Source organism: Hyperolius riggenbachi, chromosome 3 (genome assembly GCF_040937935.1).
Source record: "Hyperolius riggenbachi isolate aHypRig1 chromosome 3, aHypRig1.pri, whole genome shotgun sequence".
In the NCBI taxonomy this organism is placed as follows: Eukaryota; Metazoa; Chordata; class Amphibia; order Anura; family Hyperoliidae; genus Hyperolius; species Hyperolius riggenbachi.
Window position 1 is genome coordinate 22256240 of NC_090648.1, and position 13328 is coordinate 22269567.

General features: G+C 42.8%; 1 protein-coding gene across 1 annotated transcript; it reads right to left on the reverse strand.

The window, feature by feature from the left end:
* Positions 1-12040: 12040 nt before the first annotated feature.
* On the reverse strand, positions 12041-13003 carry LOC137561935 (olfactory receptor 6B1-like). Its single transcript, XM_068273280.1, has one exon. It carries the CDS (start codon positions 13001-13003, stop codon positions 12041-12043), a length of 963 nt encoding a protein of 320 aa, XP_068129381.1.
* Between the last annotated feature and the right edge of the window lie 325 nt (positions 13004-13328).

Sequence of the window (13328 nt, forward strand, 5' to 3'; positions counted from 1 at the left end):
GCATCACAGGTTTCCTTATCATGGTAGTGTTCATTGAGTCGCAGCTTTCTTAGCTAACAACCTTTAACCCCATTTAGATGGTCTGTTTGAATTAAGGCATCTTAATGACATGTATTTATGCTTGAAAAGAATATCTGTTTTCCCTTTTGATGTTGCATGTATATAAGCTGTCTGTACCACCAGCTTGCAAACTAACAGGATATAAGCCCGACGAAGGCTGCAAGGCCGAAAGCTTGCTTATTTTTATTCATTTTTAGTTAGCCAATAAATGGTATCATCCTGATTTAAAACGTCTTGCTTTTACTGATGGTTAACATGGTACAACACCCTACTGCTACTACTATGCTTAAAGATACCGCAATGTACCGCACTTTCCTGGAACTAAAGAAAGACCTGAAGAAACTTGCACAACTGGACAGCGACATCTTTTTCTTGACTACATGCAAAAAGGAGAGACTTATACCTCAAGGACTAAGGATACAGAATCCCACCCTGCATACATACAATAGCAGGTTTGCAGAAGAAATCTGCAGAAGGAGCTCGGAGAGAATACGGAATAATCTTATAAGAGTCTGCTATAACCGTAAGAGGATTACAAAGGATAAGATACAGAGCCTGAAACTGTCTCTGAATGATGACCCCACTGGAGCATGGGATAAACTACAGACCTTCTATAGGAAACTACAGAGATTCCTAATTAACAACAAAAAGAAAAAACTTCAGAGACTTAGAATTAAGAGTGGACGCCTGGATGCACAAGCAGCAGAAAAAGAGCCACCCACAGGTGTAATGAATCTTTCCTCTTATCAGGCTACTGAAGCTGAAATGTCAGTACTCTCCAAAGGCCTGTCATTCTGCCCTGCGAGACCCATAGACAGGATTGCACTCTGTGGAGATATGGAGGAATTTTTCAGAAAGCTGCGACTCAAGGAACACTACCATGATAAGGAAGCCTGTGATGCAATGGATAATGGACCAAAATGCACCAGATCGAAAGAGAAGAAAAAAAGATGGACCCCCAAAGAAGGAGAAAACCCGGCCCTGGATAAATACATTAACAGATTCAGACGCAGAATTTCTGACAGGATCCTGAGTAAAAGAAAGGCACTGGCCCAGAACATAACACCACAGGAGCGACAGGCCATCAGATCCCTTAAGGAGAATAAGGACATTATTATTAAACCAGTGGATAAAGGTGGTGCCATAGTCATAATGAACACCAGTGACTACATCCAGGAGGCACAAAGACAATTATCCAACACCGCTCACTATGCCAAACTACAGGGGGACCCCACAAAAGGCTAGCTACAGGATGGCACTCAATAGGATGGTTAACAGATTGCCTGCAAACATCAGACAACATGTAAGGACCCTTATCCCTGAAGAGCCTAGAACAGCCTGCTTTTTTTTTAAACAGTAAAGTTTTTTTATTTTTCCAATAAAAAGGAACATTACAACACATTGTAAGAGAACAGTAAAGTACAGGTGTGGTTATTCTTACAGACAGTCCATCGGAAAAATTCCTGATACAAACTTACCCGTATATACTCGCAAGCAAGCCGACCCGCATGTAAGCCGACCCCCCCACTTTTACCCCAAAAAACAGGAAAAAATGATTGACCCTCATGTAAGCCAGGGGTAGGAAACGCTGGCCGCGTGATCCCCCCAGTATGTCCCAGTATAGCTAGTATAGTGCCCAGTATAGGTAGGTAGTGCTCAGTATAGCTAGTAAAATGCCCCAGTATAGCTAGTATAGTGCTCAGTATAGCTAGTATAGTGCTCATTATAGCTAGTATAGTGCTCGTTAAAGCTAGTATAGTGCTCAGTATAGCTAGTATAGTGCTCAGTATAGCTAGTATAGTGCTCAGTATAGCCAGTATAGTGCCCAGTATAGCCAGTATAGTGCCCAGTATAGCCAGTATAGTGCTCAGTATAGCCAGTGTAGTGTTCAGTATAGCTAGTATAGTGCTCAGTATAGCTAGTGAAGTGCCCCAGTTTAGCTAGTATAGTGCTCAGTATAGCTAGTATAGTGCCCCATTATAGCTAGTATAGTGCCCCATTATAGCTAGTATAGTGCCCCCATTATAGCTAGTATAGTGCCCCATTATATCTAGTATAGTGCCCCATTATAGCTAGTATAGTGCTCAGTATAGCTAGTATAGTGCTCAGTATAGCTAGTATAGTGCTCAGTATAGCCAGTATAGTGCCCAGTATAGCCAGTATAGTGCCCAGTATAGCCAGTATAGTGCTCAGTATAGCCAGTATAGTGTTCAGTATAGCTAGTATAGTGCTCAGTATAGCTAGTGAAGTGCCCCAGTTTAGCTAGTATAGTGCTCAGTATAGCTAGTATAGTGCCCCATTATAGCTAGTATAGTGCCCCATTATAGCTAGTATAGTGCCCCCATTATAGCTAGTATAGTGCCCCATTATAGCTAGTATAGTGCCCCATTATAGCTAGTATAGTGCCCCATTATAGCTTGTATAGTGCCCCAGTATAGCTAGCATAGTGCCCCAGTATGGGTGGGTAGGCGGGTGGGTAGGTGCTGTCCCTCCCCGCTACCCCGCGGCCGCCGCTGCTATTACCTTAGGCAGCGCCGCTTCCTCTATTCCCGTCCTCCTCCGGTAACTCATTCACAGCAGCGCGCCTCTCGCTGCTGTGATGACGAGGAAACCATAGAGAGCGGCTTCCTGTAGCGGCGATGCCGTTACTATGGGAACCGCTCTCTATGGTTTCCTGTGTCATCACAGCAGCGGGGGGCGCGCTGCTGTGAATGAATTACCGGAGGAGGACGGGGATAGAGGAAGCGGCGCCGCCTAAGGTAATAGCAGTGGCGGCGGCTGCGGGGGGAGCGGGGAGGGACAGCACCTACCCACCCACCCATGACTCGCAAGCAAGCCGACCCCCCAACTTTTGGCCCACTTTTGGGGGGTCAAAAATTCGGCTTGCTTGCGAGTATATACGGTACTTAGATATCAGGTATAGTACAGTTACGTAAACACCATTATAGCATCAGGTTAGTGTTACATGCTGAGTTGGCAGTATCCAAGAACCACCCTGTAAAGAGGAAGACATAAGTAGAGAAAAGATGAAAAAGAGAAGAGAAAGAAAGAGAAGATGACCGTCCGTACCCCGACTCGCCCCCGACCCCCTACCTCCGCATGGCCTAATCCTTATAAATCAGAGATACCAGAGCTATTATATCAGTATTGGAATAAATTCAGAGTCCGTAGGGTCCATAATTCTGGTCTCCCATATCCCCCAGATTTTATAGTACTTCTTTGGGCATCTCCTATTCAGGTATGTAGTTTTATATAGGGGCAGGGAAGAATTAATAGATTTTGCCCATATTCCCAATGTAGGAACGGAAGATTTTTTCCATAATTTAAGTATTTCTTTGCGGGCCTGGAAACAAAGAGTTTTAACCAATATCTGTTTGTGATGAGTTAATGTGTCCTCCTCCATTTTCCCCAGTAGCAGGAGACCTGGATCCAGCGGTAAAAGCAACCTTCAGTAATTTATTAATTGTTGATAAAACATCTTTCCAGAAGGGGATAATTCTAGGGCACATCCAAAACATATGCACAAAGGAACCTCAGTCCGCCTGGCATCTCCAACAGACGTCCGAAAAGGATTGGTCCATCCTGTGCATACGCACCAGCATGTAGTAGGCTTGGTGTAGAAACTTAGTCTGAACTAGTTGGTCCCTAGCTGAAATGACCGAGGTCGGATATAATTCTAAGACTTCGTCCCAGTTATCCCTTTCCAATCCTGTCACTACCTGTTGCCATTTGTTGAAGCATTTATCTAATTTAGTGTTGTTGAGGGTTAGAAGTGCTAGGTATATTGCTGAGAGTGCCTTAGGTAAGTCTCTAGTTAGAAGTAGGTTTTCTAAGTCGTCCATGGAAAGCATCGGGGGGAGGGGGGGATCTTCCAAATTGTGAAGAATAAGCATGCTTAAGCTGGAGGTAGCGGAAAAAGTGTGAGTTAGGCAGATTAAATTGTGATTTTAAGAAATCAAAAATGTTAAAATCGTTTGCCCCTGTTGTATGTGAGCTAGTGTTTCAATTCCAAAGCTCGCCCAGATTACTGGGTCCGGAATAGTCATAAAGTGTTGAAGCTGGGTGTTTCCCCATAACGGGGTATGTGGTGAGAGTACATTTTCCCTTGCCAGCGGGGCCCTAGCCGCCCCCCATGCCTTCCACACCGTTACCATAGCTTTCGTGGTTTGTGAAGAGCATTTAGGCCCTCTATAGGGTAAGTTTGTTAATTTTTCGTACGAGCCCAGGATTGCGGCCTCTATTGTAGTTGCAGGGTTGGACTCATCCTGCGAGAACCACCAGCGGGTCGTAACTAGTATAGAAGCCCAAAAGTATTTCTGAAAATTTGGCATGGCTAGCCCCCCCCTGTTCTTTGGCAAACATAAAATATCCAAAGCTATGCGGGGCTGCTTACCCGCCCAAATAAATCTAAGTAGGATTGAATCTAATTTTTTGAAAAAATGTTGCGTGAGCCAAATTGGGGATTGTCTAAAGACATAAGTAAATTTAGGCAGGTATATCATTTTTATTAAATTTATTCGGCCTATCAGGGTTAGTGGCAATTTGTCCCAGATTCTGCACTTACTTTCTAATGATTGTACTATGGGGTCAATATTCAAGGTTTGGTAGGCAGTGATGTCCTTGGTAATTTGCACTCCAAGATACTTAAATTGAGAGACTGATTGCAGTGGGGTGGAGGGACTCAGACTATTAAGCATAGGGGTGTCTAAATGGAATAAAGTGGATTTGGACCAGTTAATCCTGATTCCGGACGTTTCCCCAAAGATATTAAAAATTTTAAGAGCAGCTGTTAGGGACGAAGTGTAGTCACTGAGGTATAAAAGGACATCATCTGCGTATAGGGAGATTTTCTCTTCCAGATTACCTATTGAACAGCCTGCTTTTACATGCTTCCCAAGATCCACAAAGAGGGAAACCCAGGCAGGCCTATAATCTCAGGGAGCGGGACTTTTACAGAGAACATCTCAGGGTGGCTGGAAAACATCTTGAAACCTCTTGTCTGTAAAAGACCCAGCTACATACAGGATACCACCCACCTCCTGAACAAACTGACAGCCATCGGCCCAGTACCTGAGGGAACCATAGTGGCCACGATGGATGTGGAGTCCCTGTACACGAACATTCCCCATGATGATGGTATTGCGGCCTGCCGTAAATATCTTCAGGGTCAGGGCATACCTGTAAAGCCTATTGCTGGACTGATCAAATTCATTCTCACTCATAATTATTTCACTTTTGGACAGGACCTCTATTTACAGCAGATGGGCGTGGCAATGGGTTCGCGATTCGCACCACAATATGCAAAGCTCTTCATGGCCAAAATCGAAGAGGAATACCTCAATGCGTGTGGCATAAAACCCATGGCCTACTTCCGCTTCATTGATGATATTTTAATCATCTGGTCCGCAAGTGAGGATGATCTTCTCCAATTCCACAGGAACTTCAATGCCTTCCATCCTACAATCAAATTGAAACTTACCTACTCTCACACAGAGGTTAACTTTCTGGACACCACCATATACATCAGGGGTAACAACATACAAACCTCTGTGTATCGTAAACCTACAGACCGTCCCACATACCTAAGATATGACAGTTTTCATCCCAAGCACATTAAGAACTCTATAATTTACAGCCAAGCTATAAGGTACAACCGGATTTGTTCTGACAGGATGGACAGAGACAAGCACTTGGATCGCCTTAAGAACACTTTTATTAAACAAGGTTACAGTCCTCCTATGGCTGAGGCCCAAATCAGGAAAGCCAGCAAAATCCCCAGGACTGAACTCCTGAAATATAAGCAAAACCAGAAAGAGGACCGTGTCCCATTGGTTGTTACCTACAACCCACACCTGGAAATTTTAAGGAGGATTGCTAAGGAACTTCATCCCATTTTAACCAGGGATCACAGACTGAGAAAGATATTCCCTAAACCTCCACTCTTGTCATATCGGCAACCACACAATCTAAAACAGATGATTGTCAGGAGTTCTTTGAATAGGCCTCAACAAAACGGAACATCACCCTGCCGACAAAAAATATGTGGGACCTGCAGACACATTTACTCCACTGACAGGGTAACGATACCACGTTCACAACAGGAGTACAGAGTACAAGGTACATTTTCCTGTGGTTCCACCAATCTGGTATATCTGATCATGTGTGCTAAATGCCCCAATGTGATGTACGTGGGAGAAACTGGACAAACTCTGCACAAACGTATGAATGGACACAGGCACACTATTAATGATACCAAATCTGGACTCCCAGTTGCTACACACTTTCGGTCCAACGGACACAGCATGGATGGTCTTCGTGTCACTGCCCTGAAGGGTGGCTTCAAAACGTCAAATGATCGATTAATAGCAGAAACAAAATTTATAAATTGGTTCAAAGCTGTGCAGAATGGTTTGAATAAGGACAACAACTTCTTCTATTGGTATGAGACGGATGATATTTAAACTTTCTCAGCCATTCTAGCTGAACTTATGAACTAAGAATTTACGATACCTCTGGGTCAATCCTAATCCCAGGTGTGTGAGCAGGGAGTAAACAAGGATGCTTATCTTAGCTAGCAACCTTTAACCCCATTTAGATGGTCTGTTTGAATTAAGGCATCTTAATGACATGTATTTATGCTTGAAAAGAATATCTGTTTTCCCTTTTGATGTTGCATGTATATAAGCTGTCTGTACCACCAGCCTGCAAACTAACAGGATATAAGCCCGACGAAGGCTGCATGGCCGAAAGCTTGCTTATTTTTATTCATTTTTAGTTAGCCAATAAATGGTATCATCCTGATTTAAAACGTCTTGCTTTTACTGATGGCTAACACTGTACAATACCCTACTGCTTTATAAACTATGGGCTTGTAATTAGGGATGGATGCAAAACTGAAAAACATGCACCTTTATTTCCAAATAAAATATTGGCACCAAACATTGTGATAGGGACATAATCTAAACGGTTTTATAACCGGGACAAATGGGCAAATACATTTCATGGGTTTTAATTACAGTAGCATGCATTATTTAAAAACTATAATGGCTGAAAACTGAAAAATAATGTTTTTTTTCCCTATTTTCCCATACAAACACATTTAGAATAAAATAATTCTTGGCATAATGTCCCACCTAAAGAAAGCCTAATTGGCGGCGAAAAAAACAAGATATAGTTAATTTCATTGTAATAAGTAATGATAAAGTTATAGACGAATGAATGGAAGGAGTGGTGAAGTGGTTAATATATGTCTGTATTTTTTTAAGTCTTCCCTGCCCTTCTTGAGTTTGTGACCCAATATGTGCAACTGTCATTTTGGCGTGCTTCATAGGCAGGGTAACCCAGGCCCTGACTACTGATAATGTGTCCAATAAAGATGCAAGAATGGTCCATATCCTTTAACACGGGATTGTCACCATAAAAAAAAATTTAAACAGCAATTGGTCTGAATTTATTAAGTGATAAAGATGCTAATCGTGCATTCAAAACTTTAAAAACGTTTTCTGCTGTTATGTTTTAGAGTTATCACATGCCTTAAGAGCACTGTCCCTTTAATAGCCATTGCCATTCAGATGCATGCTGGGGGTTCTTTTCATCTATAATATATTCCTCCTCTTACCTGTATTTCCCTGCCTAGCTGCCTAGCTGAAACATTATCCTATGCTTGCTTGTGTTTACAAGCAAGGCTGAGGTGACTCAGCGATTAGAGGAGAAAAGGAAAAAAAAATAAGGGAAGAAATGACATCAGCATTTAGCCTCAGCTGTGGACAAAAGACATGGTTCCCACCAGGAACATAATTATCTTCATTTACTATATAAAATTCACTGAAATTAAAATGTGGACATGTGTTATGTAAGTAGATCAAGTAAAAACATGCAAAAGAGAGAGCGCTCTGAGTGACAAATAAATAAGAGCATCCAACCTGCCAAGGACTGGTCTCACCTGTTCAAAAAAGGCTGCTCATAGGACACAGCCTCTGATAGTGGTGTTTGTCCCTATCACGCTATCAGAGGCTGTGTCGTACGAGCAACCATTTCTGAACAGGTGAGACCTGTGCTTGGCAGGGTGGATGCTCTTATTTATTTGTCACTCAGAGCGCTCTCTCTTTTGCATGTTTTTACTTTCTCTAGTGGATATTGAGAGCTGCCTAAGGTGGATTGCCAGATTGCACCAACAGGGAACTGTCTACATTCCCGATTTGCATGTAAGTAGATCAGGTATTTATCTACTTATACATGTGTTTTTCCCTGGCATAGTATGGCTAATCCTACTGCTTTAAGGCACACTGGATAAACCCAGTGCTCCCTGAACAGAACATTGAATGTGCTAGGATCTATGACTTTGTCTTCCTGAAAATCCATGACTTTATCTGTTACTTCACCAGCCCCCAGCAGGTGGCTCTGATGTATTTTATTACTGACCTTGCTTTCAGATGGCCCAGGGAACCATGTGTATGGACTCTCTTCCACCAGCAGAGGTCACCACCCTTCAGCATCCTTCTGTTCCCGCTGCAATTTGTTGCAGGTGGCTATAGGACATAAAAAGACTGCACTGGCTTGCAGCAAGTGCAAGAACTTCCATTCCCTTGCCCTGAGGAGCTGCCTGGCCTCTCCTGTCTCTTGTGTCCCATATTCTAATCCTTGACCTCCTGATCTCCTGTCTGTACTCTGATCTGTTATACCTGAACTTGGCGTGTTTGACTACGTTTATTGCCTTCTGATTTAGTCCTGCATTTCTTGTATATATGCCCTGTACATTATTGTATATATTTGCATTGAATATATTTGCATTAGATAGATAGATAAAAAAAAAAAAAAGTAGATGAAGCCGGCACCATCAAGATGAAGTATTTTGCTCTTTTATTTCATTTTCTGCATAGCAGTCAGTCACACAGATATGCGACATTTCGGGGGGATCCCCCCTTCACAGTGACAGAATGGATATTATCAAACATAGTACACAATTTATGCATGGCCACCATATAATCAACCAATCATTGGTCCAGATTTTTGGACCTATCACACAGTCAGAAAGGCTGTGCGGACCTGATGGAAGACTAAAAGATAGGAAGGGAACCAATGGAGGCATAGACAGACTCACCCACGTGTCAGCACCTCAGTAAACCGAGTCACGCCGCATCCATGTATGGAGGACGCCATCTGTGGCCAAGATCCGCCCCCAGGAGGCGGACGGAGCTCCCACATTGGTGCGCGGCCGGGGAAGCACCACGTGACCAGCTCTGAAAGAGCTGTACACAAGCGAGGCCAAAGTGGAACGCGGAAGTGACGCGACGCATGCAGTGACGCATGTACGCATCACGCTCCAGCGTCCACAAGACCTCGCCGGCGCCGCCCCAGTCGCATCACCATAGCAACGACCTACACAGCGCTGCGCAAACACGGCACCTAGGTGATGACAGCTTGGGAAAGCAGGGCAGTAGAGAAATAAACTAATTTGAAGAGAGATTAGATTGTCTTGAACCTCAGGGCCTCAACAGAGAATTTGAATTATCACCCTTACTATAACTTATTTTACCTGCAATACTATATTCCATATGGTTATCTTAATTATTTTTTGCCCTAACTATCATGTCCTTATTTTAATTTTTACCTTTTATGTTTTACATGACCTAGTTACTATGTCCTAATCTGAATTCTGAGTCCCAGCTATTATGATCCTCTATATTTGAAGTGACCTGTTGATTGAGATTATCTATTATGTATCTGGGATCTATATATTAATCATATCTAATCTTTTTATTTCTAACCTTTGTTCTCCTTTTTTTCTCTTTTCAAATTAGTTTATTTCTCTACTGCCCTGCTTTCCCAAGATGTCATCACCTAGGTGCCGTGTTTGCGCAGCGCTGTGTAGGTCGTTGCTATGGTGATGCGACTGGGGCAGCGCCGGCGAGGTCATGTGGACGCTGGAGCGTGATGCGTACATGCGTCACCGCATGCGTCGCGTCACTTTCGCGTTCCACTTTGGCCTCTTTTGTGTACAGCTCTTCCAGAGCTGGTCACGTGGTGCTTCCCCGGCCGCGCACCAATGTGGGAGCTCCGTCCGCCTCCTGGGGGCGGATCTTGGCCACAGATGGCGTCCTCCGTACATGGATGCGGCGTGACTCGGTTTACTGAGGTGCTGACACGTGGGTAAGTCTGTCTATGCCTCAATTGGTTCCCTTCCTATCTTTTAGTCTTCCATCAGGTCCGCACAGCCTTTCTGACTGTGTGATAGGTCCAAAAATCTGGACCAATGATTGGTTGATTATATGGTGGCCATGCATAAATTGTGTACTATGTTTGATAATATCCATTCTGTCACTCGCTTGAGAAAGGGGGATCCCCCTGAAACGTCGCATATCTGTGTGACTGACTGCTATGCAGAATATGAAATAAAAGAGCATAATACTTCATCTTGATGGTGCCAGCTTCATCTACTTTTTGCTTATTATCCGTTTGGTACACGGACAGCCAAGGCACATCACATTCACTCTTAGGAAGGAGTGCCTCCTCTTCACACTTCCATTAGATAGATAGATAGATAGATAGATAGATAGATAGATGGTGGTGTTTGGGGTTTATGACTGTGGTTGCTTGGGATATTTCCAGTGGTGCTCATCCGGATTCCGGATATCCTGGTAACCAGGATATCTGACCATTTTTACGCTATCCAGTTTGGATTTCGGATCCCGGATTTCTTTATGAATCCGGTTAGCTATCTGCAGATATTTGGCAGCATGACCCTATCCGGATCCAAAATACTGTAACTAAGGAGATGACATCCTGGAGCCAATCAGAGGGCTCCCAGCCTAAACCCTGGCACACAATCACAGAAAGGAACACTGGCCAGCCCCCCTGTATAATAAGGAGGGCTACCATTATGAGACATATCATCCTGGCTTGATAAAGGCACACTGAGAGACATGCTCCAGTGCTGCTGCAACTGCAAGGGCTGTACACAGTGTAAACCTAAAGCTGTTCAGTGATTAACCCCTTCACTATCACTACACTATTGTAAATCATTAATTAGCTTGATTGATTTCATTGTCTGACAGTCAGAGTGTGTGCTGTGCTCCATTGCTGCTGGGCTGGCCTACCAAGGGCTGTGTACACACAGTGATAAGCTGTTCAGTGATTAACCCCTTCACTATCACTACACTACTGTTAAATCATTAATTAGCTTGATGTCATTGTCTGACAGTCTGCTGCAGGCATCTACTATGTGTCTGTGTGTGTGCCAGGCCAGCTGCTGCCTGCTGGCCAGCTATTAGCCTTAGGTATAGGTTAGGTTAAGGATTAGGGAATAGGATTACTGTGTTATTGTCAGTGCTAGTAGTTGTTAGAGTAGTAGTCAGGGACGGATCTAGACCAAATTGCGCCTGGGGCAAGGTCAGGTTTTGGTGCCTAAAGGTCAGGTTTTGGCGCCTAAACTGTCTGAATCACGCCAGAAACAAGCATGCAGCTAATCTTGTCAGATCTGACAATAATGTCAGAAACACCTGATCTGTGGCATGCTTGTTTAGGGTCTATTATTAAAAGTATCGGTGAAAGAGGATCAGCAGGGCTGTCAGGCAACTAGTATTGCTTAAGAGGAAATAACTATGGCAGCCTCCATATGCCTTTCTATTCAGTTGCCCTTTAAGTTGTACCCCACCAATGCAACAGTATGAGGATGTTTGGTACCACATGGAGGACTGGACATTGTCTTGCCTGCCAATAGTTTAATTACTTTTCTGAAGCACAACACAGCTATTATGCACTACTATCTAATATAAACATACTAACGTTAGTATGTTATATGAAACTGAACCAAGTTGTAACCTTTACTGACTTGCACATGTAATTGTGAATATGCATTGTACTGTTTGTGTGCTTCAATATACCTCTTTCTGTTGAAAAAAAAAGTTATTTTCTTAACTCAATATCAGTTGTCAGAGCTTCTAAGTTGTATTGTTTTTTTTCTGGGTTTGAGTTATTACAATTATAAATGCATGTGCAAGACACCTTTAATGTTGTTGACCAACTTCTGGAAGGCTATATTGATTTCCTTGTTCCTCAAGGTGTATATAACAGGATTCAGTAGTGGTGTCCCCAATGTGTACAGCAGTGAAAGCAATTTGCTTATATTTAATAACTGTCCTCTAGTTGGAAGACCATAAATAGAGATTAAGGTAGCATAAAATAGGCAAACAACAGTCAAGTGAGAGCTACAAGTGGAAAAGGCCTTTTGTTTTCCAGTAGAGGATGGGATCTTTAGGATGGTAAAAATGACATAACTATAAGATACCACTACATAGAACAAGGGCAGTAGGAGTGTAGGAACACCAAGACAAACCATGGCCAGCTGAACCATGGAGATATCTGAACAAGAAAGTTTTAGTACTGGTGTAACATCACAAAAGAAATGGTTAACTGTATTTGGTCCACAAAAGTTGAGGCAAATGATGGTAATTGTGCTCATTAACATGGCAAAAATACTCAGAAGCCAAGAAAAACCGGTCAGTTTCACACAAGAACTGAAATTCATTACTGAGGTGTAATGGAGAGGATGGCAAATGGCTGAATAGCGATCATAAGACATCACTGTTAAAACAAAACACTCGGAACACTCCGAAAATATGAAGAAATTAAGCTGGAAAACACAGCCTACAAAACCCATTCTTCCAGTCTCATGAAGAACAATATGCAACAAGTTAGGCACAATGTCCGTGGTAAGCATTAGGTCAGAGAAGGAAAGATTGGTGAGAAAGAAGTACATCGGAGATTGGAGGTTCTTGCTGCAGGACACTAGAATAATGATCATAAGATTCCCACATATTGCCATGCAGTAAGACACAAGGAGCAGCAGGAAGACCAGAAATCTTATGTTTTCAAGTCTTCCAAATCCCAAAAGGATGACTTCAGTGACGATAGTTTGGTTGCTTTGTATTTTGAACAACTGCATCTTCTTCAGTCCTTATTGAAGTGTAGAATAAAGAACAAGTGCAGATAAAAACAAAATAAGAACATAATTTTCCTTATCAGATTTTTTGTCTCTCCACTTTTTTGGGCTCATCAAAGGATGCATAACATTATATATATATATATATATATATATATATATATATATATATATATATATATATATATATATATACTAGCCGACTCGCGGCGTAGCATACGCCGCATAAAAGGGTTGAGGGCAGGAACTGGGTCCCCCATGTGTGCTCTACCTCCAGCTTAAGCTAAGCAGGAACCCCCCCCCCCTCACCTGGGTCCCCCATGTGCAC

What these genes read in the sequence shown, in the direction of transcription:
- LOC137561935 (XM_068273280.1), bottom strand. Translation starts at nt 13,003, where the DNA reads ATGCAGTTGTTCAAAATACAAAGCAACCAAACTATCGTCACTGAAGTC.